The sequence below is a fragment of the Botrytis cinerea genome, chromosome 13, assembly GCF_000143535.2.
Source record: "Botrytis cinerea B05.10 chromosome 13, complete sequence".
Taxonomy (NCBI): domain Eukaryota; kingdom Fungi; phylum Ascomycota; class Leotiomycetes; order Helotiales; family Sclerotiniaceae; genus Botrytis; species Botrytis cinerea.
The window spans coordinates 816,552-842,861 of NC_037322.1; the positions used below are offsets into that span (position 1 = coordinate 816,552).

Below are 26,310 nucleotides of genomic sequence, written 5' to 3' on the forward strand. Positions count from 1 at the left end.
GACATAAGGAACATCACTCCTTGAATTACAATTCTCCTTGAATCTCGACCCAGAGGAATACTATTTCCTCATTTTGCTACCTTTAATGGTCCCATTACTTTGGTATGAGTGTCGAAAATATCAGGAGGTAGTAGGTACAGAGGGTGAAGAGACACCATTTGTCAAAGGGCGATTTGGGTGCGGCTTGGAGGAATATCAGAGGAGTTTATTAGTCTTCTCGGTTTGGTTGTTTTCGACATGAGCACGATAGGCCCCGTTTGATGATGAGCTGAACGCAGGTCGGCATCTCAAATCTCTTCGGCTTTATTCACTTCTACATATACACCACTAAATTAAGTACTGATAACATTATTAAATAATACTCTAGTCGCCATAGTATAGAATCGGCCCGTCAAAATTTAGGCCACTATGATGATATATCCAGTCTCACATCATCTCCATTTCGAAACTAAAGTACATCATGAAAACACATTTCACTAGATATCAAAGTGTGAATATACAAATTTGTTATTCGCTATTTTTTGATACTAAGTCCAAGAGGACATTATTTGTATCGTTTTGTGATCGCTCAACGAATTCAAATTGAATCCGGCAACCCTTGAACCCAGTATTTCCTCAAAAGAATTTGAGGCTACCATGTTCCCATCCCATCTCACTCTCAATGTCCTTGAAAACCTCTTCGATAGGAGTGGCATATGTGACATCACCTTTAAAGCTGTGTTTGCTTCCTCCCCAAATCATTGCCATGGGTACAAGAACAGTCTGTTTTCCATCATCAACATCAATAGCATAAATGAGAGCACCAGAATCACCTCCGCCAGATATCTCTTCTTGCGCCTCCAGGGTATCATCACTAATGAATACATGTTCGTCCGAAGTCGCATTTTGATTGTGAATAATGGCTGGAATAGAATTCAATTCGCATGCTTTCCAACCCGTTGTTCGACTTGCGGCTTTGAAGTAGATGCTTTTCTCATTGAAAAGTGAGAACGACTTTGGGTGACTGATATTAAACTCCACAGAACTTTGCAAGGCTAGACACTTATTGATAAAAGCCTCACGTTCACCTGATGACCAATACTTGTCTCCGAACTTTTCGATGAATTCGAAGACCTGAGGTTCTCCTAGGAAACAACACCAAGGTAACTATTAGAATGATTAGTTATTTTCTCTATCCAAAAACCAATCAGCAAGTCAAGCATACCTGATTCCTAGGATCAACAGATGCATTGCGAATCAAGGCCCAGTCGAGGATTCCATTGAATGAAGCAACCTTGCGCCATTCCTCTGAAGCAGCATAAACATAACCAGCATGAGTGTTGTAGTCCTCGGCTTCTTTGAAATCTGTTGCAAAAAGAATCTGGCGTTCTTTTTGATGTCTCATTTTACTTGAAAAATCTACTGCAGGAGACATGATTTGGCGATTTTCTATATGGTTGATTGCATATCCAGCATAATAAAGCTTACTTTCCATAGCTTGTATAGTTGCTTGATGATCCTTGTATGCAGGTATGGAGATTTTGAACTGTTCCATTCCGTCTTTGTACTTGTACCTCTCAGATGGACGTTCTAGGTCAGGAAAAACAACATGGCTACAAGTAAGACTGTAAATTGTGTTTTCCTGTCGAAGAAAACCAGTCAACGAGCCGGCCGGATAGATTTTGTCTTTGGTTTTTTCTCGTCCGATAGAGAAGCCAGGGCATGGAGTGTAATCAAAATAAATGGAAGGAAAATTGCAGATGAGATTGACGCCAGGGAATTTGCGGGGATCGACGCGAGGGACTTTGGAGGATTCGTCTGAGCGGAGTTCGGTATAACCGTGCGGATTGACGTTTCTCATAGAAGGGTTGATGTGACAGATGTCAATATTAAACCTGGATAATTGATTAGCTAAGAGCCCAAATAGAAAAATCCTGAGATGAAACTTACTTTGCAAGATTTTGATTATCTATCTTCTCCTTGATGATGTTCTCCATACCCTGGACGACTCCAAGAGCCGCATCCTCATTATCTTTGAAGTAACGAGGTGTCTGAACACAAACATGAATGACGATAGGATTGGCATATTTGTCTGCTCCGAAGCCAAGATGGAAAACGTTCAAGGTCCAAGAACAATTAGGAAGTGATGAAACAAGTAACTCCTTTAGTGGAACGCGAAGGTCTTTCTGGAAACACTGAACAAATTTCTCATCGTCCTGCGTGTGAACCGCAGCGATACTTTTCTTGATAGAACTCCATGACGGATCGTGGGCCAAACCCGTGACAAGAACAGTTTCGGCTCTTTGGTTGGTAGCAATGATTTCCTGATTCATAAGACCGTACTTATAACGGTCTTCTTTCTTGACAAGCCAAGGAGACATTCTGAGTTTTCGGTGTACTTGTTGGTGTTGTGTGTATCTTGTTGTGAAGTTCCTTTCTCTGATAATAGTTGAAAGTTTCAAGTTTAATTTTACTTTGAGAAGGAATAGATGAGTCTCTTTTATTTACGTCCTATATGTGCACAGACATAGATTTGAGGGCAATACACTTAGCGTCACTCGGGTGTACAGCCATGATTATTACAGTCTACAGTATTATTGATCTTATTAATCAAGAAAATTATGACTCAATTTATTAGACTATTCACTTCACTGAATGATAAATAGTGTTAGCCACCAAATGAGACTCCAGATTATTGTTTTTGTGTGAACGGAGTGAATAACTTCAATTCAATTACCACTGTAATATAGCAACTGTAATAAAGCCCTAAGCGAATGCGAAAGAGACTAGCTCTTTCTGTAAGCCCTTATAAGGCTTATTACTACTTTCAATACGTAGCTAGTACTTTATTAGACAGAATACAATTATTAGACATACAGGACCTACGATATTCGTGGGTGCTACGTCTTCCGTATCCTTCTCGTACCGATAGTTTTTCTCCCATTGAGAACCATTCACGATAAAGATTCATTCTTACAGATACAACCAAAACCAATGGACGATGCTGATAGACCAACATATTTCTATTTACCCTAAGCCCCTTCAGTGAACCCGGCATTTGAGTCACTTATTATTCCTAACTTCGTCATCCCCCTACATAGCCCCTTTAGTGAATCCACGTCTGTGTCTCTTGTTTCCATCGTCATTATCCTTCTCCTCTTCTTCCTAACAGATTCCCCATCTGTGCTTTCTGTTTCCACCCCCTCCTTCCCCTTCTTTTCTCCCCAATGAATTCCCCATTCGTACCCCTTGTTTTTATAGAACCCCACATCTGCGTCGCTTATTTATGTCCCACCCCATGCTTGCGCTTCTTGTTTCCATCTTCGTTCTCTCCCTACCCAGCCCTTTTAGTCAACCCCTCTGCGCTTCTCGTTTCGATCGACCTCCTCCTATCCTTCCTAACGAGTTCCACCTCTGGGCTGGTTCATTTCGAATTCTGCACCTGCGCCTGGTGTTTCTATTAACCCCCTTCCCCTTCATTTGAATTGAATTCCCTTCTTCCTCTCTCCTCTTTTCCGTTCGCCTCCTCAACAAACTCCATATCACCTCTTGCCTCGAGCAAATTGAATCCTTCATTGTTTCTCTCTTAACAAGTGCGCCCTTCGTATGCCATCGAATCAGGCCAAATCCTTTCTCCTTTTAATCATTTCATTCAAATAGTTCCGTGTTTGCGCCTCGTAATACGATCTATTGCAATTCTTCACTCTTCTCCTCATTCCGTAAACATCTCTCCTTCGTTCCACTTCCCGCACCAGATCGTCAATAAGGAAGTAATCAATCCGCCGTGTTCTACTCTGTTATAGCTCGCCGTGTTCTACTTTATTATTGTTGCGCCGTTCTCTTCCTTCCAGTTCCCACAATATGTTGTCCGTAGAAAAGTACTTGATCCGTTGTCTTCCCGTTTATTATATTTGCATCCCTCTTCTTCGTCTCGAGTCTGGTAATAAATCATCCATAAGCAAATGCTTGATCCGCCACCTCTATTGTTACAAATCTTATGCTGGCACCTCTGGTTGCAATTGAAGGATGCATGGGGCGGTAAATGGCACATGGCACATGGCTTATGACATGAGTTCGATGTTGTACATAGAATAATGACTTGAAAGAAAATCCGGAGAAGAGAATAATCATAAAGGCAAAAGGGAAAGATTAAGTTATGGCGCATTGTTTGAAGGTGTGTAAAGATAGGATAGAATTGCTTCGTCGACGTTTTAGTTTTCGAATTGGAAAACCTGCGCCGTCTGTCCCGTTGTCAAAAATCCAAATATGTTTTCCAACATCCATTCCTTCAACTCATTTATGAATAATTCGTTGGAGTCTATATTGTTCTTTGTTGGAGTTCGAAAGATCCAACCGGAGTTTTTTTATCTGTCTTTTGCATGGATTCGGCCCACTGTCGAATATCCTCGTTTTGAGAATCAATCGTATTGCTTAACTCAATATTACGATCTTTGTAGTGATTCTTACGATCAATAGCTTCTTGCAACTTTTTTTCCAGTCTCGCAGAGTCGTTTCGCCAATTGGTTCATAACTTTTGTTTCTCATCCTCCTTGATCACACACATATCCCACTTTTCCTTCAAAGCAGTGTTCTTCATATTTATTAACTCTGTATTTTCTTTCTCAAATGCGGCTCCAAGATCATCGACATTATCCGAATGGGTGACTTGAAGCATAAGTGTCTCATTATCGGAAGTCTTTTGTCGTATGATTTCATCCTTTTGAATCAAATCTTGTTCCAACTGCCCTTTCACATCGAATGAGGTTTCCAAATCCAACTCAAGTAGATTTATCTTTGTATCCTTCTCGATGAGATCATTACTTAATTCTCTCAATTTCTTTTGCATGTCATTCGAATTTCTCTCATACTCCGCTACCTCTCCTTTCAACTTGGTCTAGTTGGTCTCTCCTTGAAGATTAATACGAGAAATCTCTTCACGTAATAATTTTATGTCAAGGTCTAAATCTGGTACACGATCCGAGATTGACTTCAATCTGGATACATCCTTTTCCAACCCTGGTACTTTGGTAGCAATTTCTCTCTGTTGCTGTAATTCATGACTCAAACCAGGTACAGTAATAGCAATTTGCTTTTGACGATTCAAGTCTTTGCATTTCCATCTCCATTCGGGTTTTTTGTTGTTCAAAGCGAGAATTCTCTTCATCTCGACGAATCTTCTCATCCCTTTCACGTCTTACCTGTTCGGTTTCAAAGTCTTTTAGGCGTTGAGAATATCCCTCGGACTTATCCTTTTCTCGACCCAAGTCTGATTCCAGAGTTGATACCTTGGATTGATGTTCTTCCAATACTCGATTCAATTCATCTCTAAGTTCTATGATATATTGATCATTTGTTTCCTTGAGAAGCGATAAGCTTTTCTTTTCATCAAATACCTTGTCATAATTTTCACTCCAGGTGAGAGAATTGTCCTCGGATTCCTCTTTTTGACGTGTCAAAGTAGCATTTCCTGCGGAAATTCCTTGTGGGGTATTCTGAGCATAACCAATCTATAAACTGAATCTTCAATTGGATAATATACAATGCTTCGAGAGAGTTTACAGACTACTAGGTATATGATCGGATTCGAGTATTTATATTCATACTCACTTCGGGGTTTCCTTCTCCTCTTTCTCTCCTTATTTGCGCACTTTGAACATAATGTTTAACATGACCATGTCTGTCACATACGACCATAGACTGAAGAGAATTGGGCATCCCGTCCGCTCTGCCATACACAAGCTTCAGATCGGTGGATTAGTAGTTGGGTGGGTGACCACCAGCGAATCCCCACTGTTGTATGTCTTTTGGCATTCATTTTTGTTTTGGACCGACATAATGCGGTGTATGGGCAACACTTGCAAGATGCCATGTGAATGCTCAGCTCAATGAATGAATTTAAGAAGCACGAACGGCTATACCAAGGTCAATGATTCATGAACAGGAATGAAAAATCTGTAGTATGATGGGTGTGTGTGTCTGATTAATAACCTCCTTTTCTAAGCGGATGATCTAATTTGGTACATCATGTCTGTGGATTTCGGCGGAGTGGTAATGGTGATAGGTAAGAGGACAAGCTTTAAGAAAAAGATTAAGGAATCGAACAATTGATAATGATATCTTGCTCCTCCATTGCACGAATAACTTTCAGCCATCACATGCACAAAAAGCTAGAACCTAAAGCATTTGAAACGAAACCTCGGTCTTGCGGTTGTAATTTGACGAGAGAAAAAAAGGAGATTGCCGCCTCGCGAAACCCATTGACCCCGCAACTTTCGATAAAGGGGAACAAGAGGCTTGAATAGAATAAAGAGACTCCCTGAGCAAAGTTTGAATCCATCTGTGAGCTTTTGCTTTTGTAAATGCGTATGTACTTGATCCCGAAGCTCATCTATCGAACCCATCAGTTAACTTCCATGCTGACGAATAGTGTTTGACTGTTCCTGGCCGTTTTAGGATTAAGTGGTGCACCTCATCGCACCAACAAACTTTTGTGATCGTTCATGAAAGGTTCCTTTGTTACAACACCAACTCATCATTGGAACCTCAGATTTTCTCTCTTATCTCCAGGTGCTTCAAAGACTACTTGGCAGGTACACTGTGTAAAATTATACAGAAATGCTTTGGTGGCATCGAGACACCCAAAGCCATGTAGATCTTGTCAAAAGTCTCCTGATTAACTCATTATGGAAACAATGTAAACCCATAACAAATGAATCATCTTAATATATGGATGAGATCCAAGCTCGGCAATGGAACAATGTAAATTGATGCTTTTTGTCAATTTGAAAATAAAGTAAAAGATCAAGTCTCGAGTTTCGAGTTCCGAGTCCTTTCTCGAGGTTGGTTGATGCAAGTAGTCGACGACGTCCAATCTATTACACACCGCTTTGATCTAATCCGGCAGAAAAGTTGACCAAAATATCATTCCTTCGGTCTAGGACAAGAATTTCAAAGAAACCCACCACCTTCACGATTAAACCCTATTCAATTTGTATATAGGTCCTTTTGAACCGGATTATTATACTATCTATAGGTATACGTGATACTTGTAGTGGTACCGGCAACATTTCCCTCTCTTCTTTAACAACGAATCCAATAAACCCCGCACTGTCGAGAACTTAAAGTTCATCTAGATCCAAAAAAAAAACAGAACCGGCGCATTTCACATAACGCCTTATCACAATGGCTACCGGTACCCTAGCCTGGGATCCTTTTGTTGGAGAGCATGCAGATGCTGATGCTAACTCTGACACGGCAGACGATGAAAACCTCCCAACCTTTTATATCGGACACCATGAGTCGAAACGACCTTTACCTGTCACAGAATTTGTTCTGCGACAAGCTGGTGATGTTGGAGTATGTAAACTTTCGCATTATGGCGAGCATTGCTGACTATTCTTTCTACTAGTATGACATGCTCACAAGTCCCATTACAAGTCCCCATTTCCATTCTAGAGTACTTTCATTGATTTCGAATCACATCGCCGAAATATCAGCTATCGACTCAAGTGATGCGCCAAACAAAGCTACCCCTCCAGCTCCCATCATTCCACCTCTCGATCCTGTCGATACACCATTTACCCCTTCCGATACAGTTTCGCAGCTTATCGCATATTCTAGTCCTTGGATAGATCTATGTTCCCCGGATCCTCTTGTCGCAAACATTTCTCGTCAAGTTTTGAACATCGAAATTGCATATGCTTCCTTCTGTGGAGTCGGTAATGTTATTATTCCAGGTCCAAGAACATACAATGGTGGATCAGGAAACAATGGACTTGCTCAATATGCTCGTGCTATCCAGGAGGCTCTTGCAATTGCCAGTTATATCAATATTTCAATTCACATGCCCATGTATGGAGTCGAAGATCAGACCGAAATGACAGGCGATCTTTTACCATTTTCCAGATATCAATCAACAACAGATACGTCAAAGGGTGAAAACGAAGTTGATTTGTATGAGAATTGGGATGCTTGGAATTTGATTCGGGACGTATGTAAATACAATTCCAGACTTTCAGTAGGTAGGTTAATGAACATATATTTTATTTCTCCAATTTTTCCATATTTTTCGACCGGGGACTTGTCAAATCTGTGAATTTTCAAAGGCCTTAGCCCGCGAACTCAAATCATTCATAGCGTTCATGGCGACACTCTATTATCTTTGAAGTGCTACTTCTACCCCTAGACCGAATACATTCAAGAACAGACATAAGCTAACTAAAATTCTATAGCATTGGCACTTCCCCGTCAACTTCCTATTGAATCACTTCAATCTCGCTGGTTTGCCGAGCCCCTAAAATTATTGACCTTTACTCAATCAACATTCTTGAAGAATAAAGGTGGACATCCAGTTTTAGGCAAAGCTCATCAAAATCTCGTCACCCGCTATATGAAGCTCAAGAACCCACCATGGTTACTATTGTGTGATGTAGGACCAATTCCCGGTTTGGATGATCCAAATCAACAAATTTCAGTGGCAGATGGTTATGCACCACCAAGTGTTGTTCAAGATGCACCATCTCCAACTCCAGCCGAAGCGGAGCAAGCTAGAAGAAACAGCACCAAATCACAAACAAAATCGAAGGATGTTGCAGCGCACTTGATTTATTTAAGATATCTTCAAAGAAATCAACCAGAGCGAACTCCTATTGAAAAATTTGGATCAGGTTATCAAGATTACTTACAAGCTCCTCTTCAACCATTAACAGATAATCTCGAATCTGTTACATATGAGGTTTTTGAAAAAGATCCTGTTAAATATGATTGGTATGAGCGAGCTATTGAACGAGCATTGTCGGATTGGGTTTTACAAAAAAAACCTACATCAAGTCTTAGTGGTGCTGTTGTTCTTGCAGTAGCTGGTTCTGGACGTGGACCTTTAGTTTCTCGAGCTCTAAAAGCAAGTCAAACAACCGGCGTTCCAATTGAAGTATGGGCAGTGGAAAAGAATCCAAATGCATATGTCCTCCTTCAACGACACAACGAAAATGTCTGGAATGGAGTAGTCAATGTCGTAAAGACCGACATGCGTGCTTGGAAAGGTCCATTAAGAAATGCAGCTGAACCTATAGGTCAAGCCGTCACAACATCTTCAACCACCCCAGCAACTACACACGGTAAAGTTGATATACTTGTCTCTGAACTCCTTGGTTCTTTTGCAGACAATGAATTATCGCCTGAATGTATAGACGGAGTTCAACACGTCTTAGCACCAGAACACGGTATTTCAATCCCCGCTTCATATACCGCTCACCTTACTCCAATTCTCGCACCTCGTCTTCATGCCGATATCTCCAACAGATTTTCGGCAGATGAACATGCTACAGATACTCCATATGTAGTTATGTTCCACGCCATTGATTTCCTTGCCACTGCCGTCCCTGATTACCCTCAAATTCAACAAGCATGGGAATTTTCACATCCACTTCCTGTAAACACATTACACATTGCTGAAGCCAGAAGAGGCGGTGGCGTTAGTGGAGGTGGTGGTGGAAGTATGTCTGGGGGTGATGGTGCTAATGAACACAATACACGTTATGCACGACTTAAGTTTGTTTGTAAAGATCGTGGTGTGGTCAATGGACTTGCTGGATATTTTGAAGCTGTTTTGTATGAAGGTGGAGGAAAATCCGAGAATAAGGTTGAGTTGAGTACGCGTCCTGATACAATCGATGCGAAGAGTAAAGATATGATTTCATGGTTTCCAATTTTCTTTCCTTTGAAGGTATGTATTTCCTTTCTTGGACTTTATTACTATGAGTCACTAACATATGAATAGTCACCTCTATATATTCCTGATGATTCCGAGGTAGAAGTCAGTATTTGGAGACAAACTGATGATAGAAAAGTATGGTATGAATGGTTAGTTGAGGCGTTTGTTATGGTGGGACCCAATAAACGCTTGAGAGTGGGAATGAGTGAGGTAGGCAGTAGCCGATCAATTGGTTGTCTTATGTAGATAGGATTTATATGAAAAATGCATATTCGTCGATCAATCTATCACTGAAGCAAGAGTGAGTGCAATGATTTACTATCCAATAATTTGGCATTGCGCACATGTGGAATCAAAGTGTAGTAGAAATGTAGCAGAAATGTAGCGTGACTTGTTTTGAATCTTGTAACCATAAGCTTGCTTTGATTTGCTTGAACAACGCCGTCCGTGAATATATCATTGTAGGTATAGGTGATTTTCTCCTCTCCTACTACTCCTGCTCAATGGAAGTGAGATGTTCCTACATTCTGCCATATCTGCTATGCAATGCTCTTCGCATTCCATTCATATTTTCTCCCATACTAGGTATCTATCAAATTTCCCATTGGACCTCTCTTGCTTTCCTATCCTTCAGTCCGTTATGGTTTCCACATCCATCTATCCATTTGTCAAGTCGCAAGTTCACAGAATCATCCCTCCATCTTCGTATCATCCTCTTCCTTCTTGATTTGTGCGGCTGATATGTAAAGCACGTTATTGCATCTATTTTAATGTTAGAATTTGCGCATTCTGTTAGAATATCGATCCCAATTCATGTGCATTTCCAATCCGCAGCGCAGTCTAGCCCATCAATTTAGACGTCCAGCTTCAGCTACCCAGACTCTTCGAAACCATCAAATATAGCGGAAGAAATAAAACAAACCTAATCAAGACTTGACCCAAAGTACTCGTCATTTCCGAATCAATCCATTCCTCGGCGCCGGATAATTGGATATTCATGTAACTGTCGATACTGACAAGCTTTCCTTTATATTCGGTTTGACCGCCCCATTTTAGACGGATGATTACTTCTTCGTTGACGCTACATAGCGGATTAGTATATATGTAATTGCGTGTATGCGCGAAAGGAAGTTGGTGAGGATTCGGTGTTGGAAGCTCGACTGGGGAAGGATAGCTAGTACGTACAGGTTTTGAAGGAACGGACGGGGGTTAATTGGTACGAACTAAATGGGAATTAGTAATTAGATATTGAAGAGGGGAGAAAGATCACTTACACTCATGATGTGAGCTGGAGATTGAAATGAATGGGTGGTAGAGGGACGCGGATTTGAGATGGTCGCGTCGGAAGTGAGGTTGCTGTTGGTTGCTACTCGTTGGCTAGGCTGGCGTCGCTGGGGAAATTTTCTAAGCGAAGCGCAAGGCTGAAATTGTGAGTGATGAGGCTGGTGATCATCAGGTGAAATATCTCAGTATCACTCATGCAATGTCATTACGATTTGATTGTAAATGACCAAGAAGCTACCTATATTATGGTTGAAGACCTCAGAAGTTACTGGACGGTATTCAAATGGAAGTTTATATCAAATGCTCATTCAAATCGTTCAAATATGCATCAAATGTTCTCATCACTTCAATACCAGATTCCCCATTGCAATCAGACCAGGTGACTTAACCAAATCATTCATAACATTCATACTTGATCCTTTTGGCATCTATTCACAATCTCATCTCATCTTAATTTCTCCTAATCTCCCATTTCAAGTCCTTGATACTAACTTCCTCTCCTGCTTTATCATCATAATCATACCATTCTCCGTCATTCAAATCGATAGCAGTAAATTTGGTGCCACTGTCTGTTCCAACAGCCAACCAATCCCCCTGAAAGAAACAAATTCATGAGAGTCAGATATCTTGGTCATATTTGAAAGAAAGGCTTACCTCTGGTTTAAATTCCACCAACTCAAGACCTCGACAATCAAACTCCAGAATCTTTTGACGGGTTGGTGGAGAAGCTGCTTGATATGGAACTGGTGTTGATATAACTGATGCAGATGATTCTTTCTATATATGAAATCAGTACTTCTGTTTCATAATATATTGATGAGCACATCTGCACACCTTACAAAACTTGCATTTCCATACAAAGTTTGCCTCTCCTCTACTACCACTCATCTCATTTGCTTCCTAGAATTCATGTTAGTATCTGAAGAGTGCAGACCCTTGCCATCCTTGCTATCCTTGACTCGACTTACAAATCTATTGATGTTTATGAAGTTGGGATGGATTTCTCTGCATGATACACATTGTACTTTGAAAGTATACCAGAAGTTCTTCTCTGCGCTGTCATCAGGGACAAGCTCATTCACACTACATAGTGATATGTTAACTATTGAATATCTCAAGAGGTTTTGCATATACTGACCCAGAAAGATCTGCAGTAAGTGTCAAGGTAAGCATCGTGAGTTTGGTGAGCTTGGTTATGTATGTGTTTATTTGAGTTTATTGTTACAATACAAGTATGAAAATCATGGAGGGGCATAATGAGGAGGGGTTGGTGTGTACTACAAATTGAATCGGTTAAAGCGGCCGCCCAATTGTGAAAGTCATCCGATAAGTTTTGGTAGACATGAATTTATTTTACAATAGCGCAAAAAGTCGAAACTTCCCCAACCTTCAATGGCACGACTGAGTCCAGTAAGCTGAGTATTCATAAATCGACAAGTATGCAAATATAATGCAAAGTTTATGGTTCCGCGCTGCGCAGACCAGATCATCATGTCGTTGTAACGCTTGTGTGAAAATCGGCACAATCATAACTCGTCAAACTACAAATGCAATTGGGAAACGTCGAAGGGTTAGCATAGGGGATATATTTACGGCATGTTATTCAACCATACTAGCAACTGCTGCAGTGGCAGATTCAAATCGAAAAGTTCGACGAAGGGAACAATGGGATCGAGTCATTGCAGAAGCGAAGGCAGGAGTTCCTACCGACAAAGTGGAGGAATCGCAGGACCGTCGGGCAGAAGAAAATGCAAGTGAAGTCAGGAAACAGATACCAGGAATGCCAGAAGGTCCAGAGGCTTCGGGAACTTCAGGGACATCAAGGCTACCAGGATATTTGGGGAATCAATTTTCTTTTCCAAGAACGGGAATTGTTGGTACAAAGGCTGGATCTACAGGACCCATGACGTGGGATGGAGTCAACTGGACGGCGAACTCTTCCATGAGTCGATTGGGAATTCAGCTCAATAGCATACCTTTGAATGTATCCAGGCCCGCCGAGACCAAGGCTCCAGAAAGTTCACAGGACCTCGTCCCCCAATCTACCTCATCACCCGTTCAGCCAGCCACTCCAGAAAATATCGCAGACCTAGAACAGTTCGGCGAATATATACCTTCAAACGCTATGCTTCAGCCGCGCAAAATAAAAACTCGGAAGCACTTGGACCGATTAGAAAACTCGATCTCAAAGCTAGTTCATCGACTGATGTGGACCACTAAGCTCTCTCCTATTGCAGCCGATTTACACTCAGCATCATCTGGCATCTTTCTCCAGACTGATAAAATGATAGGAAGAGTTGAAGAATTGCAACGAAGTGATATTAGTATGCCAGCATACAAATTGGAAGCCGAAGTTGGTCAAGAAAGATTTTATTTACATGATGCGCTGGAAAATCTCCTCAAGAATACATCTCCGGGTCAGGACAATCTCAATTTGATTCTAGCCAAAATATGTTACAATCTTCTCATAAGTTCAGCATCGCCAAACATCTTTACCTACAACTTTTTAATCGAGAAATTGACAGAATTAATGCTTCATGACCACGCCCAAGTAGTTGTTGATTCATTTCTCTACGATACAATGTTCAAACCCACTTCAAGGACTATTCAGGTTATCTTGAATCATTACGCAGCAAAGAATGATTTAGAAGGTTATCGAAGCATTATCAGGCGTATGAGAGCGGTGGATGGGAGTATGAGAATTGCACGGAGACACGAGAATCAACTATTGGACAATCCACGTGTTTTGAGTTGGGCAGAGAAACATGCTCAAAGATTGACCCTGAGAGGAGGTTGGCTCGAACGAAAAGTACCACGAGATGAATCCATATTCGATGCTCTTATTGGGACGAGTCTTCAAATGACCACCGCTCGACAGTCTGTCATGTATATTCGAGCAGCTTTACGTCAAGACAAGAAAATCAAGATTCGTCCAGAGTTACTTTGTGAGGCAGTGAGAAGATGTGTAGCTCAGCTAGATCATTCTGCAGGAGCGTCACTTCTACATTCTATATTAGAGACCTGGGCCGAAAATATAGAAGTACCTGATCGTATTCCACTCACCAAAACTACACGGTGGGCCATAAGAGAACTTATGTATCTTTGCGGAATTGACCCGACAAAAGATCTACCACAAATTCTACCAGTTGATATCCCTAGGTGGAATTTGGGAAGGCTTTTATTCTGGTTGAACCTTGGTTCGATACGTGATTCTGTTGAACGTTTTGTTGCACGTATAAATTCGTTGCAGGACATTCTTCAGATATCCCCAAAAAGATCTGATCACGACATTAAAAAGGAATCTCACCTCAATTTTCCCGAATTTGGAAATGCACAAGCCTGGGACTATCTTCCAACGAAAAGAGCTCGGAATCGCCCATCATCTCAGTCTAACATCGACCGCTCCCTCGAGATTTTTGAAAAGTTTTCATACACAGAGAACGCACGAGCAGAGAAATCGAGACTAGGGGCCCGTCAAGGTAGAAGAGTGATGCTTCAAAGCTTGGAATCCGAGGTTGCATTGTCAAAGGCAAACATCCTTTCGACTGAGATGTCTTTAGTTTCCTTTTACTACAATCAATTCCCTAGAGATTGGAGATATACATATCATCTCAGATTACAGGAATCTCCACACATGTCATTAGGACACAGAATTGTTGTCCTCAAGGGACTAAAACGGCTTCAAAAACTACATGTATTTGAATACCAGATAAATCTGAGCTTACGACAAATCAATCTTTTGAAGAAGGAACTCTACTATATAATGAAGGAAAGAGACCAGCGTATGATGGATCTTATCACCAAGGTCAATCAAAGTGCAAAACAAGTCAAACATATTGCATGGCATTTACATGTTATGAAACAGAGCATCAAATCAAAAGCGGAATTCCTTCGCTTGAAGGAATCGCGAGAAGTCAATCAACGAATCAATCTCCTCGAACTCGCGATTAACACGAATAAACGACATGTTGAACTTCTAGAACGGGATCTCAACTTGGATTTTCCACAAGTAAATCCTGAGTGGAAATTACGCGAATTGAATTTGGTCTTGTTCAAAGTGAACAAGGGGAAACATCAAGTCAAACTTTTGGCCGAGGAGATTTACCTCACCTATCCTCCTCAAGTGGCTAGAAAGACTTACATCGGCTCGAATCGTGATTGGAAGGTGCTTCGAAAATTCCGCACAAAACTTTCTTTTCATTATGACCCCCCAGTCGACAAACTCTTGCCAAGCGAAGAACAACGAGAATATGAGGTGGGATGAGAGCTGTCGGTAGCTGCTAACAGAACTTATGATTCATTACAAGCAACCCCCACAGTAATTTTCGGATGTGATAATTTTCTGTAAAAATTATCATCTGACAAACTTGGATTGCATAAAGATGGGTTTCGATCGAGAAAGGTTTTGGGGCACCTGATGTATCATGGTGGAAGTATGCATAGTTGGGCTAAAATTTCCTGTGTATTTATGAGATACCTGCATAGAGCGGCGTTTATGTTAGATATAAAATGGTTATTGGTATATGTGCATAACACAAGGCGTTTTGGAGTTTATACATGTGGCCGATGGTCAAAGGGGATGGCATATTGGTGCATGATTGGACCTGGGGAATGGTCAATTTGCACATGTATAACAGATAGGCGAATACAAAATCTGTACAAACGATATCTCCACACTCAACAATTTAAACTTCTTGCAAAATACATTTATTGTTTTCTAATTGATGGTTCAGAAACTTCTCTTGTAATGATATTGAATAACACTCAATTTAATCTCTGTTGCTCAATACCATATACTTCTCGTTCTATGATGGGGTATCTCGTCTTTTCCTTCCAATTCCCGTTCCTTCATTGTGTCGTAAAGGAAGAAATCGATCAAAATAGCATTTACTTTTGCCTCTGGATGATTCTTCAATATCTCTCTTCGAATCAATTCTACACACCATATACTACAACCTATTATTTATCATGTTAGTTTGGTCTCTCTCCACATCAAGAATAAAGGAATGGGAAGTGGAAAAAAGAACAAGAAACCCATGAAACCTCACCTCTCAACTGCACCTCCCAAGTGTGTCCACTCTCAATAACTTCTCCTCTCCTAATATTACTCTCCAAAGCCGGTGCATACCATAAACATCCCAAAGTATTCAACAACTGTGGAATACGATAATCGGCAAACATGGTAAGTTTATCAATATCATGAAATTCTCCCCAACCTTCTCCATCAAACGCTGCCCATAGATCCGCTACACATATTTGTGCACGTTTGAGTAATCTTACTTCCTTCCGATTCTCAAACGAAACAACATCATTGAAACAAGGGAAAGAAGCCGCAAGAATGTTCACAAGCGCAGCTGCAGAGTGATTCGATTCCTTTATGCAATTTGTGAAAGAACAGTTGTATTTCTCGTAGAGAATCGTGCCCGCTTCACGAAGTAGTGAGAGACGCGTGGTGAGAAGTGGCATGGGTTCCGCCGTACACGAACGGAAAATATGCGCGAATACTTCTTCCGTGAGTTCATTTTGGTCTTGCCAGTAACAGGAACTGGTAATGGGATATCCCTCTTCCAACCCTCTTTGCAATGCAGCTACTAAACTCCAATATCCCGTCCACTTCTTTCCCTTGTATTCCACTGCAAATCTCTCCTCTTCATCTTGGAGACTCCAGAAAGAGAAATTGAGTAAATCCATGGTAAAGATAAAGTTGACGGTGCTCTCGTCTTTGGCTTTGGGATGCAAGTCATGTGATGACCATGTTTTGGTAGAGTAGGATTTCGTTTGCATCTGGGCATAGATGGATGCAGCGGCTGCTTTGGTGGACGCCATGTCGAGAGCTACATCGATGGAATTGTTGTAGATGTATTCTGCACTCTCGAGAACGCGGGTTTCGGGAATATCTGGGGTGGTAGGTTTGCGGAAATGTTGACGGAGGAGCTCGAGGAGCTCGGGATCGGCTTCATCGTCGGACATGATGGAGAGGGGTTTGAATTTGGAATTGGTTGGTGTTTGGGGTTCAATGGTCGATGTTTGAGAATGCAATGATGTGGTTGTGATATGCTAATATTGTAGTATTGGAGGTGGGCTCGGCGGGGTATATATGGACTGTAAAATTCATCAGCTTTAGATGAAGTGTGGGTACAAAAAGGAAAGGTAGGAACGATTGAGATTCATACTGGGTGGGTAGGAGTTGTAAATTTCTTTTTATATTAGATTATACTCTGAAACTACCTATTTACCCATCTACCGAGTCGAATGCATAATTCAGTTACGCTTTCAGCTCACGCGTGCCCATCTCCCACCCAGTACACACTCAGACCTCAAAATAAGAGAGAACATCATGGACGTCTGCAAGTATCGTATCTACACAGTACCAGTACCAACTCACCCACCCAGTATCACGTGCATGTGTGTGCTCTGCGAAACCTCCTACCATCCAAGTGATAAGAAGCCCGCTTACATAATCACGCGCGTTTCCCACCTTTATCAACGCGATGGCGGATTTTATTGCCATAGGTAAAATCGATAGCGTACCAAAATAATAAGCAGAGCCTCAGGAACCATCTCTGCCTGTGATGATCAACTTTGGATTTCTATTCACATAACCCAACCTTGATTTTGGTCGTCAATCTACATCTTGCGCTGTCGCAAAATATCAACGCATGAATTAGGCATCATGATGCGCGATCAATTCAACACGCAGTCACTGGGGAAACCTTTGAATATTATGGTCAAGGAGGTAAGCGTACAAAGTTCACAATCTCTTGTCTTTTGGAAGGCGAGAAGTTCTTGAGGTTATGGTCATTTGTTCTTGTTTTTATGGTTCTTTTTGTTGAATTCGGATATGCTACTGTCAAAAGTCCCGTGTGCAGAAATATAAAGCCAATGTCGTTGGTGTTCTGTTTGCTCCAACTAATTGTCTCTGCGAATTTCCCAGTTTTGCGGAAGCCCATTGAAAATGAATTTACTCACTAAACTATTCAAATAGGCCCGGATATTGATGGTAGGAGCTGGAGGTATCGGATGCGAATTACTCAAGAACTTGGTTTTGGCTGGATTTGGAGAAATTCACATTGTAGACCTGGATACCATCGATCTCAGCAACTTGAATCGACAATTTCTCTTCCGTCATGAGCACATTAAGAAATCGAAAGCTTTGGTGGGTTGTCTCGTCGTGGCAGAGCTGGATATGTGCTGATGAGAACTTTACAGGTTGCGAAAGATGCGGCGCATAAGTTCAACCCGAAAGTCAAGCTAGAAGCACATCATGCGAATATCAAAGATTCACAATTTAATGTGGATTGGTTCAAGGGTTTTACAATGGTTTTCAATGCTTTGGATAATCTTGAAGCCAGGAGACATGTAAACAAGATGTGTTTGGCAGCGGATATACCTTTAATCGAATCGGGTACAACTGGTTTCAATGGACAAGTTCAGGTTATTAAAAAGGGAAAGACGGCATGTTATGATTGCACGACAAAAGAGACACCAAAGAGTTTTCCTGTTTGTACTATTCGCAGTACACCAAGTCAACCAATTCATTGTATAGTTTGGGGGAAGAGCTATTTATTGAGGTATGTCTGGCCTGCCGACCAAGCGGAAAGGAAGTTTTGCTAAATTCATCAAAGTGAGGTATTTGGTGCTAGTGAGGATGAATCGACCGAAATGGATCATTCAGAAGATTCAGAAAACGGTTTGTTCCTCCTAGCTATATTGCTCCATTACACATTGAAGTATTTTGCTAATTTTAAATAGCCAAGGAGATTGAAAAGTTGCGGTTAGAGTCTCAAGCTTTAAAGAAGATTAAAGAATCAATGGGTACCGATGCATTTCCTCAACTACTTTTCGATAAGGTCTTTAAGGATGATATCATTCGTTTAAGATCTATGGAGGATATGTGGAAATCTAGACGACCACCTGAGGCATTGGATTACACCACCTTAAATACCGAAGCAGGAAATGATGAAGCCATCAAGCAAGCTATACTCAAAGATGACCAGCGAGTTTGGAACTTGGCTGAAAATCTCATCGTTTTTAAAGATAGGTTCGCATGCCCCTTTATTCCTTTCAAAAAAAAAAAAAAAAAACACACACACACAATTCTGACTTCATTAGTTTGGAACGGTTGAGTAAGAGATTGCAAGAAATGAAGTCTACCTCGAATGCTGCCAACTCCGGAGAACCAATAATCACATTTGACAAAGATGATGAGGATACTTTGGACTTTGTTACCGCAAGCGCTAATTTAAGATCCATCGTCTTTGGTATCGAAACTAAATCTCGATTTGATATCAAGCAAATGGCCGGTAATATCATCCCTGCTATTGCAACTACCAACGCTATTGTAGCAGGTCTTTGTGTTTTGCAATCATTCAAAGTTCTTCGCGGTGATTACTCTAGTAGTAAAGAGGTATGGTATAATTTCATGGATCGGAATGTTTGAAGTACATACTAACACGCATAGGTTTTCCTTTCTCCATTTGCTCCAGAAAGATTACTCTCCTCCGACAAATCTCGAGAACCAAACCCAGACTGTCCTGCATGCAGTGTTGCACAGACTCGCTTATTGGTTGATATGTCAAGAGCCACACTTAATGATCTCGTTGAAGGTTTCTTGAAACTTCAACTTGGATATGGAGAGGAATTTGTGGTTAATAATGAAAGCGGGTTACTTTATGATGTTGAGGAAACGGAGAATTTGGATAAAAAACTCAGTGAACTTGGTAAGTTCTTTTTGTCGAATACACGTGCTTGGATGCGATCGACTAACAAAATTTATAGGCATTAAGGGAGATACCTTTTTAACAGTTATTGATGAAGATGATGAAAATCCAAAGGGTCCCAGAGTTAACCTCGTACTTAATGTACAAGAATCGTAAGTCTTCTAGACATTTATGCTTCTTCCTCTTCCCATTCTTTATATCCTAACATTCATAACAGTAACACCGCGATGGAAGATTCTCCCATTAAAAGTCTCGATATTCAAGTCAATTCATCCATCCCTACCGTTCCTATTGTCTCCGAAGAACCTACTGCCACTTCCCCCGAATCACCAATTCCACGCCGTAAAAAGCCTATCCCAGAACCTGAATCCACAGAGCCAACAAATGGTCATACCAAATCTCTCACAGCAGAAGTTCTTCAAAATGGTCATTCCAATGGTGTCAAAAAGAGACCTGCATCCGATTTACTTGAACATGATCTTCCCTCAAATCTGAAGCGTTCCAAGATGGATCCGCCCGGTTCAACCAATCTATCGATGGACACTTTGAATGATGGTATTATTGTGTTGGATGATGCGAATGATGGAGCTATTGTAATTGATGATTAGATGCTTATTGCATCTTAATCTAATTATCTTTTATGCTTTGCACCATCTCATCATGTTCTATTCAGCTTCTATTTCCCAAACTCGAAAGGAATCCCTTGTCGAACAATCCCGCCAGCCTTCACTCGGCGAACATTTTGCTTCCCTCCTCTCCGGAAAATAATCATACGGCGCTCAATCCCCCATCAAGATTAAGCACACAATTGTTTGCGTACTTATTGGTTGCTAAAAAGACGGCGGCATCGGCTATTTCGGTTACATCTCCAAAACGTGATAAAGGAATGGAGTTTAATGCTTCTGAGCGGGCGGGATCTGACATTGCTTTGAAGGAGCTTGTTAGTTTAGTTTCTTTGATCTTTTTGATTTTTTTTGATTGCTATTTTAAGTTTAAGAATGCGAAATGGAACATGTAAGATGATCTTGTGTATATTAGGTTTGGAGAGACAGGAAAGGGAGGATAAGATTTTATTTGGGATTTGGGGGTAAGAAGCGAGAAATGAATCGGTGAGATATGAGGTTTCTGAAAGGATGAAAAAAAGGGTGGATATGAAGATAAAAATGATTTTGGGGTGGTAAATAGCAAATTCAGATGAATGTGGAAACGAAAGGGAAGGGAAAGGGAAAGGAGTTCATAAATAGAATACCAGAATCCAGAATAGCATAGTAGGCATAAACAATATAACATAATTAATGGAATAAAAATGAAGGTGGTTTGATTGAATGTAAGATTCTGTGAGGTGAGAGGTGATGGGGAAGATAGAGGATGGAAGATGGAGAAAAGTAGGTATAGGGAAAGTAAATGGGAATTTGTGATTGGGAGAGTGAGTGGAGGTGAGAGCAAGAGGAAAGATGGGAGAAAAAGGGAAGGGAACGAGAAAGGAAAGACCAAAAAATCAAAATTTCATGAAGAAAAAAAAAACATACCCCTCGTCATATCCGTCTCGATATAGCCGGGTACAATGGCATTGACTCTTATTCCTGCAGAACCCATTTCGGCGGCTAGGGCGCGGGTGAGACCTTTTCGGTGGGGGTGTTGGTTAGTCGGGGGTTTGTAGAAGGAAGCGAGTAGATAGGGAGGGGGTAGGGGAGGATGGGGAAAGGAGATGAGAGGAGGTGGTAGGGAAAAGAAGGGAAAGGGAAATGGAAAGAGGGAAATATACCAAGAACCCCCGCTTTACTAGCTGCATACGCAGCACTACCTCTTCCGCCTTTGATACCGAGGAGCGAGGAGATGTTTATTATGCAACCTAGGTTGTTTCCGTCAGTTCATTATATTTAATCAAAAGGAAGGAGAGTTTGGAGAAACAAAAGAGAGGGGGGGTAAAGTCCCACGGGGAGGGGGGGGGGGGAAAGAAAGTAGAAGAGAGGAAAGGAAAGGAAAGGAAAGGAAAGGAAAGGAAAGGAAAGGAAAGGAAACCCAAACATACCCTCCCTCCGTCTCAACATTTCTTTTCCGATAATTTTGCATCCCCAGATTGTACCCGTTAGATTTGTTTGGAGGATGTTTTCGATGAGGGATGGGGAGGTGGTTATTAAGGGGGAGGCGTGGGTTAGACCGGCGGCGTTGATGAGGATGTCTATTTTGGGTTTGGGGTTCTGAGGGAAGGGGGATGTTAGTTGGGTAGGAAGGAGAATAGTGATGGAGCGAGAAAATGGATGAAGAGAAATGAGGAGATGTTGAGAATAATGACTTTCGAAGGGTCCAACTTCAAAAATCTTCAGAAGCGCAGAGGAAAAAATAGAAAGGAACTATCCCATCATTATCTCTCTGCGCTAACAATATATCACCCCTTCCACATTCACCTTTCTATATTTCACTTCAACGCTTTCCCTCAATTTGCGCCTCTAGAAACCACAGCACCACAGCATCACAAGTCCTCAAATCCCCCTTAGCAATGCAAACTCCAAACTCCAAAAAAAAAAAAAAAAACTCAAACTCACCCCCTCACCCCCTCTCTTCCCCCTCCCAAACTCTCCCTCCCAAAACTCCCTCTCCCCCACATCCCCACAAGCAATCATACACTCCCCTTCTTCTCCCTCCCCTCCACTCCCCTTCATCACCTCCAGCACCTCCCCCCTCACCCCCTCCAAACCCACCCGATTCCTCCCCACCAAAACCAAGCTTCCCCCCAACCCTCCAAACGCGTGCGCAATCGCCCTCCCAATCCCACGCGTCGCGCCTGTGATCACTATCGTTTTGTTCGTGAATGGAAGATTTGGATTTGATTTCTCTCCTGGTTTGTCTTGGGTCGAGGGTGGTGAAGAAGCAGGTAGAAAACAGGAAGAATGGAATCCTCTCCTTCTCTCAACCCCCCTAGTAGAAGAACCCATCGATTCCAGTCCCGACGACATCTTTGCCCCATTCATCCCCTTCATTCTTGCATATTTAAGCCCAGTCCCATGCCCTCTCATCTTTCCCACTCCCACTCCCACACCTTTCCCAAGAGCTTTCTTCGGTATCCCGGTCCACATTCCTATTCCCATTCCCAAACTCAAATGTATACTCATACTCAAATTCACAGTCACACCCGCAGCCGCACCTAAAATTCTTCAATCCTCAATCCTCGATTCTCAATCCTCAAATCCAAAAAAAAAGCCCAATGAGATCAAATCCTCACTCACTCCTGAGTCCTCACCAATCCAATCTCACCCAAATTCACAAACTAAAATCTTTCCTCTTTCCTCTTTCACTTTTTCAATTCAATTCAATTTACATAAAATCCAGGCCGCTAAATATTCCACGTTTACAAATCGAATTGAGAATTGATCGTGTTTGGAGGTTTCGAAAGAAAGGAAAGGATGTTACACGTCACGTGCCAGACTGTTGCTAGCTTGCCGAACTCGACAACACTTGGTGGGCTCGTAGATATGTACCCAAGTTTGGTGTGTCAATTTCGAGTTATTGATGATTGAAGCGTACTTGTTTCAAAATGTGATAAGAAATCATATTCATTTATGATCATCAAGGCACATTAAGTTTTCTATCTATAACTTATCTGAGTAAGCCGCAAATAATACTATTGTATCACCATATCACAATCACATATTATAATCACCTGATTAAAACTTAAAGAATGGTCACAATTACGAGTATCTATTTGGTAATTTCTTAAGCAAGCTTTGTACGCCATTGTGCTACCTTTGCTTGGAATAACCAATCAAAAATGCCCTCGAAGAAGAATGTCAAAAATGTTCATATCCCATCCCTTCCCACATTTAACCGATGAATTCCTGAATCTTGCTCTCGGCAAGACGTCCTGGAACCAAAGCCAAAGGAACGATACCGCTAACATGCATATCTGGTCCATAAACGTGCATATCGAGCTTCAACTCTTGTCCAACTGCCTTGATGTTCTTTAATCCTTCTTGGTAGTTAGGTCCAGCACGTCTAACCCAGATTTGAACCTTGTGCTCAATCAATAAGTTGCTGACTTCTCTAAGGGCACGAATAACACCCTTGAATGTGGAAGCGACATTGGTGAAGTTGGCAATACCACCACCAATGAAAAGAACCTTGCCTTCTGGGCTAGGTGGTGAACGAAGCATGAGGTCAAGGACAGTACGGGCGTAGTGGAAAGTTTGGGTTTCAGTTGGTGCACCAGAGTATTCACCGTAATTGGCAAGCTCATCAGCGAATCCAGAACTGGCGATAGCATCGGCATAAACGACGGAAGCACCACCACCAGCAACCAAGGTCCAAACTCTACCGTTGGCATTCAAAACTGTAAGCTTGAGGGATGCACCAGTCTTGGCATCAAGTTCAGCAATGTATGCTTCCTCCTTGGTCAATTCACGACCGAATGGAGCTGGGAACTCCATTGGTGGACCAGCATCAATGTTAACCTTTCCATCAGCGGCCTTAACAGCGGCCATACCAAGAGCAGCAGGTGAACGTGCAATAGCCCATTTAACACCACACTCGAACTCGGCAGTTTGATCAATCTTAGCAGCCAAATCCAAGAAGTGTACTTCAGCAGAGGTACCTTCAGCGTTAGGAATGACAACCAAGGGGTTAATCTCAAGGTATGTGAATTGACAGTCGACGTAAACAGCATATAACCTGGTGATGAAGTCGACGAGAACGTTGTGTACACCTTGTGGAACCTTCTTGAGAAGACCTGCAGCGATCTCTTCATTCGAAGGGTATTCGGCAAGATCGACTGGAATCAACAATTTTTCGGCCTTTGCGTCGACATCACCAACATCGACACCTCCCTCGTGTGTGAAAAGAATCCAATCACCCTGAATAAGAAGATTGTTAGCACGTGGGTAAATATTATGAGCATGTACATAACGCTATGAAACTCTATGAAAATTGTGCGAGGGAGAGTAGCATAGATAACAATAGGCGGTGCGTCTTCCGAACAAATCTTCCGGATTTGAACTCGCTTGCCATGGCAAGGAGAGTTATGAACCAGGGGGAGGTTGGAATCGGTTCCTTAGCTTCCTTTCGTCCGTTTATGCTTCCGAACCATTGGTAAATGAGAAGCAATAAAGGACTGGTGCATCCCACTGCAAATGTCGGAATGTTGAAATCTTGTACAATCTCAAAATCTCTACTTCTCGATATTTACTTAAATATCATTTCATTTATTGTGCCAAAACAAGCTCTACTGCAAACTCGAGATTCCTTACGACAACTACCCTTCAAAAGTGGGAATATGAAAATAGTACATACCTCTCTTTGGGAGTTGATGTTGATATAATATTCGGTTCCTTCTGGATGTGGTACAAATGGCTCTACCAAAAATTGACGGAGAGTTCCAACAGTAGTCTCAACTGTGACTGGCTTTCCTGCTCTCTCGGCGATCCATGCCTTTGCTTCTGGCCAAGTCTTGTTCAATGCAAGAAGACCACTCTTGCCTCTTCTCTTGATCAATTGATCAGGCTTTGCGACGAATTTGGAACCTGGGACAAGGAGCCATGGGTATAAGGTTTCTGCTTGATCGAGGATTGATGAGACCTCAGCATCAGCTGGGAAATATAAAGAGGCAAGCTTCGAAGGAGGGTTGTGAGTGGCAGATTTTGGGAGAGGAGATGGCTTGATAACGGGAGCTCTGGTGAGGTGATAGTTGAGGATTGCCTTTCCGTCGGCCTCGGTGATTGCTTTGGCAGACATTTTGAAGTATGAAAATTGATGAGTTTACTGTCGAGATTCCGGATTAGCATGAAAGGACTGGGAATTTCTAATGGCATGAAATTGATAGGAAATTTCCAGATATTCAAAAACTGCAGAATGGTGCTTTACAAGCCTCGACAGTCGTAAGGCCCGAATCCTCAAATGGACAAGCACAAATCCCCAACCGCAATTGGAGGGCTGGACGATCGAAAACCTTAATACTCTGCAGATCGTGCCAACTCACAACACTTGAACAACGGGCTTTCAGCTTGATGAGTCGAGTCGGTGAGGGATAGCTCAATAGGGCAGTTCCTTTGACTCGGACACCGAGAGAGCGAGACCGAGAAGACGGTTATACCGGTTGCGATATGAAGCCACGCCAAAATGAAAAGTAAACACGAGAGGGGGAAGTCGAGAATATACGTACCAAAGGGGTATTCTATCAATGGAACGTAAGAAAAAAAGGTCGAATAATCAAGACCACAAAGATTTCAATTCTTGTCGAAGAGAGGGAATGCAATTAAAATGGAAAGATGGAATGTATGTTCTATCTCTCTGAGCTTTTTTTTCCTTTCTGTTCTGCGAGGGGAAGATATTGAATTCTTGGTTCTTTTGGGAGAATGAAATAGAAATTCTATGAGGAGAGGGGAGGGGTGGGTTGGAAAGGACAAGCCGAATCAGTATTGGGATTGAGTAAGAGCAGCGAATGCGGCGATCGGCCAGTTTTACAATTAATACGGTAAAAAGTAGGTAAGTGGTAACGTATTAAGATTGTTTTATCAATTTTTAGTTATTTCTGCTTAGACCAGAGACTGCTGTACCAGTGCTGGCTGCTTTTTTTTATTAATTATTTTTTGCTTCTTCCTACGGGTGCTAGGGACGCGTGGTGTG

General features: G+C 41.8%; 10 protein-coding genes across 10 annotated transcripts; 3 read left to right on the forward strand and 7 right to left on the reverse strand.

Annotated features, from left to right (window-relative positions):
* Positions 1-505: 505 nt before the first annotated feature.
* BCIN_13g02340 (hypothetical protein) lies at positions 506-2,419 on the reverse strand. Its single transcript, XM_001555247.2, has 3 exons — positions 1,930-2,419; positions 1,205-1,874; positions 506-1,146 (listed from the first exon to the last, which is right to left on the reverse strand). The coding sequence occupies exons 1-3, from the start codon at positions 2,358-2,360 to the stop codon at positions 616-618; spliced, it is 1,632 nt and encodes a 543-aa protein (XP_001555297.1). The 5' UTR covers positions 2,361-2,419; the 3' UTR covers positions 506-615.
* Positions 2,420-4,431: 2,012 nt separating this feature from the next.
* On the reverse strand, positions 4,432-4,885 carry BCIN_13g02350 (hypothetical protein). Its single transcript, XM_001555246.2, has one exon. The coding sequence runs from the start codon at positions 4,823-4,825 to the stop codon at positions 4,505-4,507; it is 321 nt and encodes a 106-aa protein (XP_001555296.2). The 5' UTR covers positions 4,826-4,885; the 3' UTR covers positions 4,432-4,504.
* A 2,047-nt stretch (positions 4,886-6,932) lies between these two features.
* Bchsl7 lies at positions 6,933-10,035 on the forward strand. The gene is made up of 5 exons (XM_024696729.1): positions 6,933-7,171; positions 7,238-7,335; positions 7,388-8,000; positions 8,211-9,703; positions 9,758-10,035. The coding sequence occupies exons 1-5, from the start codon at positions 7,162-7,164 to the stop codon at positions 9,935-9,937; spliced, it is 2,394 nt and encodes a 797-aa protein (XP_024552542.1). The 5' UTR covers positions 6,933-7,161; the 3' UTR covers positions 9,938-10,035.
* Positions 10,036-10,256: 221 nt separating this feature from the next.
* Bcsmx3 lies at positions 10,257-11,047 on the reverse strand. The gene is made up of 4 exons (XM_001555243.2): positions 10,966-11,047; positions 10,877-10,914; positions 10,614-10,772; positions 10,257-10,453 (listed from the first exon to the last, which is right to left on the reverse strand). The coding sequence occupies exons 1-4, from the start codon at positions 10,969-10,971 to the stop codon at positions 10,381-10,383; spliced, it is 276 nt and encodes a 91-aa protein (XP_001555293.1). The 5' UTR covers positions 10,972-11,047; the 3' UTR covers positions 10,257-10,380.
* A 293-nt stretch (positions 11,048-11,340) lies between these two features.
* On the reverse strand, positions 11,341-12,218 carry BCIN_13g02380 (hypothetical protein). Its single transcript, XM_001555242.2, has 5 exons — positions 12,114-12,218; positions 11,944-12,058; positions 11,810-11,875; positions 11,630-11,752; positions 11,341-11,569 (listed from the first exon to the last, which is right to left on the reverse strand). Exons 1-5 carry the CDS (start codon positions 12,146-12,148, stop codon positions 11,426-11,428), a joined length of 483 nt encoding a protein of 160 aa, XP_001555292.1. The 5' UTR covers positions 12,149-12,218; the 3' UTR covers positions 11,341-11,425.
* Positions 12,219-12,348: 130 nt separating this feature from the next.
* On the forward strand, positions 12,349-15,625 carry BCIN_13g02390 (hypothetical protein). The gene has a single exon (XM_024696730.1). The coding sequence runs from the start codon at positions 12,426-12,428 to the stop codon at positions 15,237-15,239; it is 2,814 nt and encodes a 937-aa protein (XP_024552543.1). The 5' UTR covers positions 12,349-12,425; the 3' UTR covers positions 15,240-15,625.
* Positions 15,626-15,670: 45 nt separating this feature from the next.
* Positions 15,671-17,087, reverse strand: BCIN_13g02400 (hypothetical protein). The gene is made up of 2 exons (XM_024696731.1): positions 16,024-17,087; positions 15,671-15,931 (listed from the first exon to the last, which is right to left on the reverse strand). Exons 1-2 carry the CDS (start codon positions 16,943-16,945, stop codon positions 15,759-15,761), a joined length of 1,095 nt encoding a protein of 364 aa, XP_024552544.1. The 5' UTR covers positions 16,946-17,087; the 3' UTR covers positions 15,671-15,758.
* A 409-nt stretch (positions 17,088-17,496) lies between these two features.
* On the forward strand, positions 17,497-20,345 carry Bcuba2. Its single transcript, XM_001555238.2, has 9 exons — positions 17,497-17,711; positions 17,961-18,131; positions 18,185-18,546; positions 18,601-18,665; positions 18,728-19,016; positions 19,088-19,382; positions 19,437-19,695; positions 19,754-19,847; positions 19,913-20,345. The coding sequence occupies exons 1-9, from the start codon at positions 17,649-17,651 to the stop codon at positions 20,301-20,303; spliced, it is 1,989 nt and encodes a 662-aa protein (XP_001555288.2). The 5' UTR covers positions 17,497-17,648; the 3' UTR covers positions 20,304-20,345.
* Positions 20,346-20,399: 54 nt separating this feature from the next.
* On the reverse strand, positions 20,400-22,395 carry Bcoar1. The gene is made up of 5 exons (XM_024696732.1): positions 22,242-22,395; positions 21,728-21,896; positions 21,461-21,547; positions 21,225-21,317; positions 20,400-20,621 (listed from the first exon to the last, which is right to left on the reverse strand). The coding sequence occupies exons 1-5, from the start codon at positions 22,356-22,358 to the stop codon at positions 20,464-20,466; spliced, it is 624 nt and encodes a 207-aa protein (XP_024552545.1). The 5' UTR covers positions 22,359-22,395; the 3' UTR covers positions 20,400-20,463.
* A 980-nt stretch (positions 22,396-23,375) lies between these two features.
* On the reverse strand, positions 23,376-25,458 carry CND16. Its single transcript, XM_024696733.1, has 2 exons — positions 24,979-25,458; positions 23,376-24,542 (listed from the first exon to the last, which is right to left on the reverse strand). The coding sequence occupies exons 1-2, from the start codon at positions 25,417-25,419 to the stop codon at positions 23,517-23,519; spliced, it is 1,467 nt and encodes a 488-aa protein (XP_024552546.1). The 5' UTR covers positions 25,420-25,458; the 3' UTR covers positions 23,376-23,516.
* Positions 25,459-26,310: the final 852 nt, after the last annotated feature.

Excerpts from the sequence above, each read along its gene's own strand:
- Bcsmx3 (XM_001555243.2), bottom strand. Across the intron at positions 10,773-10,876 it reads CGTCCGTTCCTTCAAAACCT|CGTCAACGAAGAAGTAATCA; the intron begins GTACGTACTAGC and ends TCCGCTATGTAG. Across the intron at positions 10,454-10,613 it reads TTGGGTCAAGTCTTGATTAG|ATGCAATAACGTGCTTTACA; the intron begins GTTTGTTTTATT and ends ACATTAAAATAG.
- Bcuba2 (XM_001555238.2), top strand. The coding sequence starts at position 17,649 with ATGATGCGCGATCAATTCAACACGCAGTCACTGGGGAAACCTTTGAAT. Across the intron at positions 18,132-18,184 it reads TTAAGAAATCGAAAGCTTTG|GTTGCGAAAGATGCGGCGCA; the intron begins GTGGGTTGTCTC and ends AGAACTTTACAG. Across the intron at positions 18,547-18,600 it reads GGGAAGAGCTATTTATTGAG|TGAGGTATTTGGTGCTAGTG; the intron begins GTATGTCTGGCC and ends AATTCATCAAAG.
- BCIN_13g02400 (XM_024696731.1), bottom strand. The coding sequence starts at position 16,945 with ATGTCCGACGATGAAGCCGATCCCGAGCTCCTCGAGCTCCTCCGTCAA. Across the intron at positions 15,932-16,023 it reads TTGGGAGGTGCAGTTGAGAG|GTTGTAGTATATGGTGTGTA; the intron begins GTGAGGTTTCAT and ends GATAAATAATAG.
- BCIN_13g02380 (XM_001555242.2), bottom strand. The coding sequence starts at position 12,148 with ATGCTTACCTTGACACTTACTGCAGATCTTTCTGG. Across the intron at positions 12,059-12,113 it reads CTTACTGCAGATCTTTCTGG|TGTGAATGAGCTTGTCCCTG; the intron begins GTCAGTATATGC and ends ATCACTATGTAG. Across the intron at positions 11,876-11,943 it reads TCATAAACATCAATAGATTT|GAAGCAAATGAGATGAGTGG; the intron begins GTAAGTCGAGTC and ends CATGAATTCTAG.
- CND16 (XM_024696733.1), bottom strand. The coding sequence starts at position 25,419 with ATGTCTGCCAAAGCAATCACCGAGGCCGACGGAAAGGCAATCCTCAAC. Across the intron at positions 24,543-24,978 it reads ACATCAACTCCCAAAGAGAG|GGTGATTGGATTCTTTTCAC; the intron begins GTATGTACTATT and ends CTTCTTATTCAG.
- Bchsl7 (XM_024696729.1), top strand. Across the intron at positions 8,001-8,210 it reads CAATTCCAGACTTTCAGTAG|CATTGGCACTTCCCCGTCAA; the intron begins GTAGGTTAATGA and ends AAAATTCTATAG. Across the intron at positions 9,704-9,757 it reads CAATTTTCTTTCCTTTGAAG|TCACCTCTATATATTCCTGA; the intron begins GTATGTATTTCC and ends ACATATGAATAG.
- Bcoar1 (XM_024696732.1), bottom strand. The coding sequence starts at position 22,358 with ATGAAGGGGAGTGGAGGGGAGGGAGAAGAAGGGGAGTGTATGATTGCT. Across the intron at positions 21,897-22,241 it reads GGAAGAGAGGGGGTGAGGGG|AACCCCAAACCCAAAATAGA; the intron begins GTGAGTTTGAGT and ends CCCTTCCCTCAG. Across the intron at positions 21,548-21,727 it reads AATGTTGAGACGGAGGGAGG|GTTGCATAATAAACATCTCC; the intron begins GTATGTTTGGGT and ends GAAACAACCTAG.
- BCIN_13g02350 (XM_001555246.2), bottom strand. The coding sequence starts at position 4,825 with ATGCAAAAGAAATTGAGAGAATTAAGTAATGATCTCATCGAGAAGGAT.
- BCIN_13g02390 (XM_024696730.1), top strand. The coding sequence starts at position 12,426 with ATGCAAAGTTTATGGTTCCGCGCTGCGCAGACCAGATCATCATGTCGT.
- BCIN_13g02340 (XM_001555247.2), bottom strand. The coding sequence starts at position 2,360 with ATGTCTCCTTGGCTTGTCAAGAAAGAAGACCGTTATAAGTACGGTCTT. Across the intron at positions 1,875-1,929 it reads GATAATCAAAATCTTGCAAA|GTTTAATATTGACATCTGTC; the intron begins GTAAGTTTCATC and ends TCAATTATCCAG. Across the intron at positions 1,147-1,204 it reads CTGTTGATCCTAGGAATCAG|TTACCTTGGTGTTGTTTCCT; the intron begins GTATGCTTGACT and ends TCATTCTAATAG.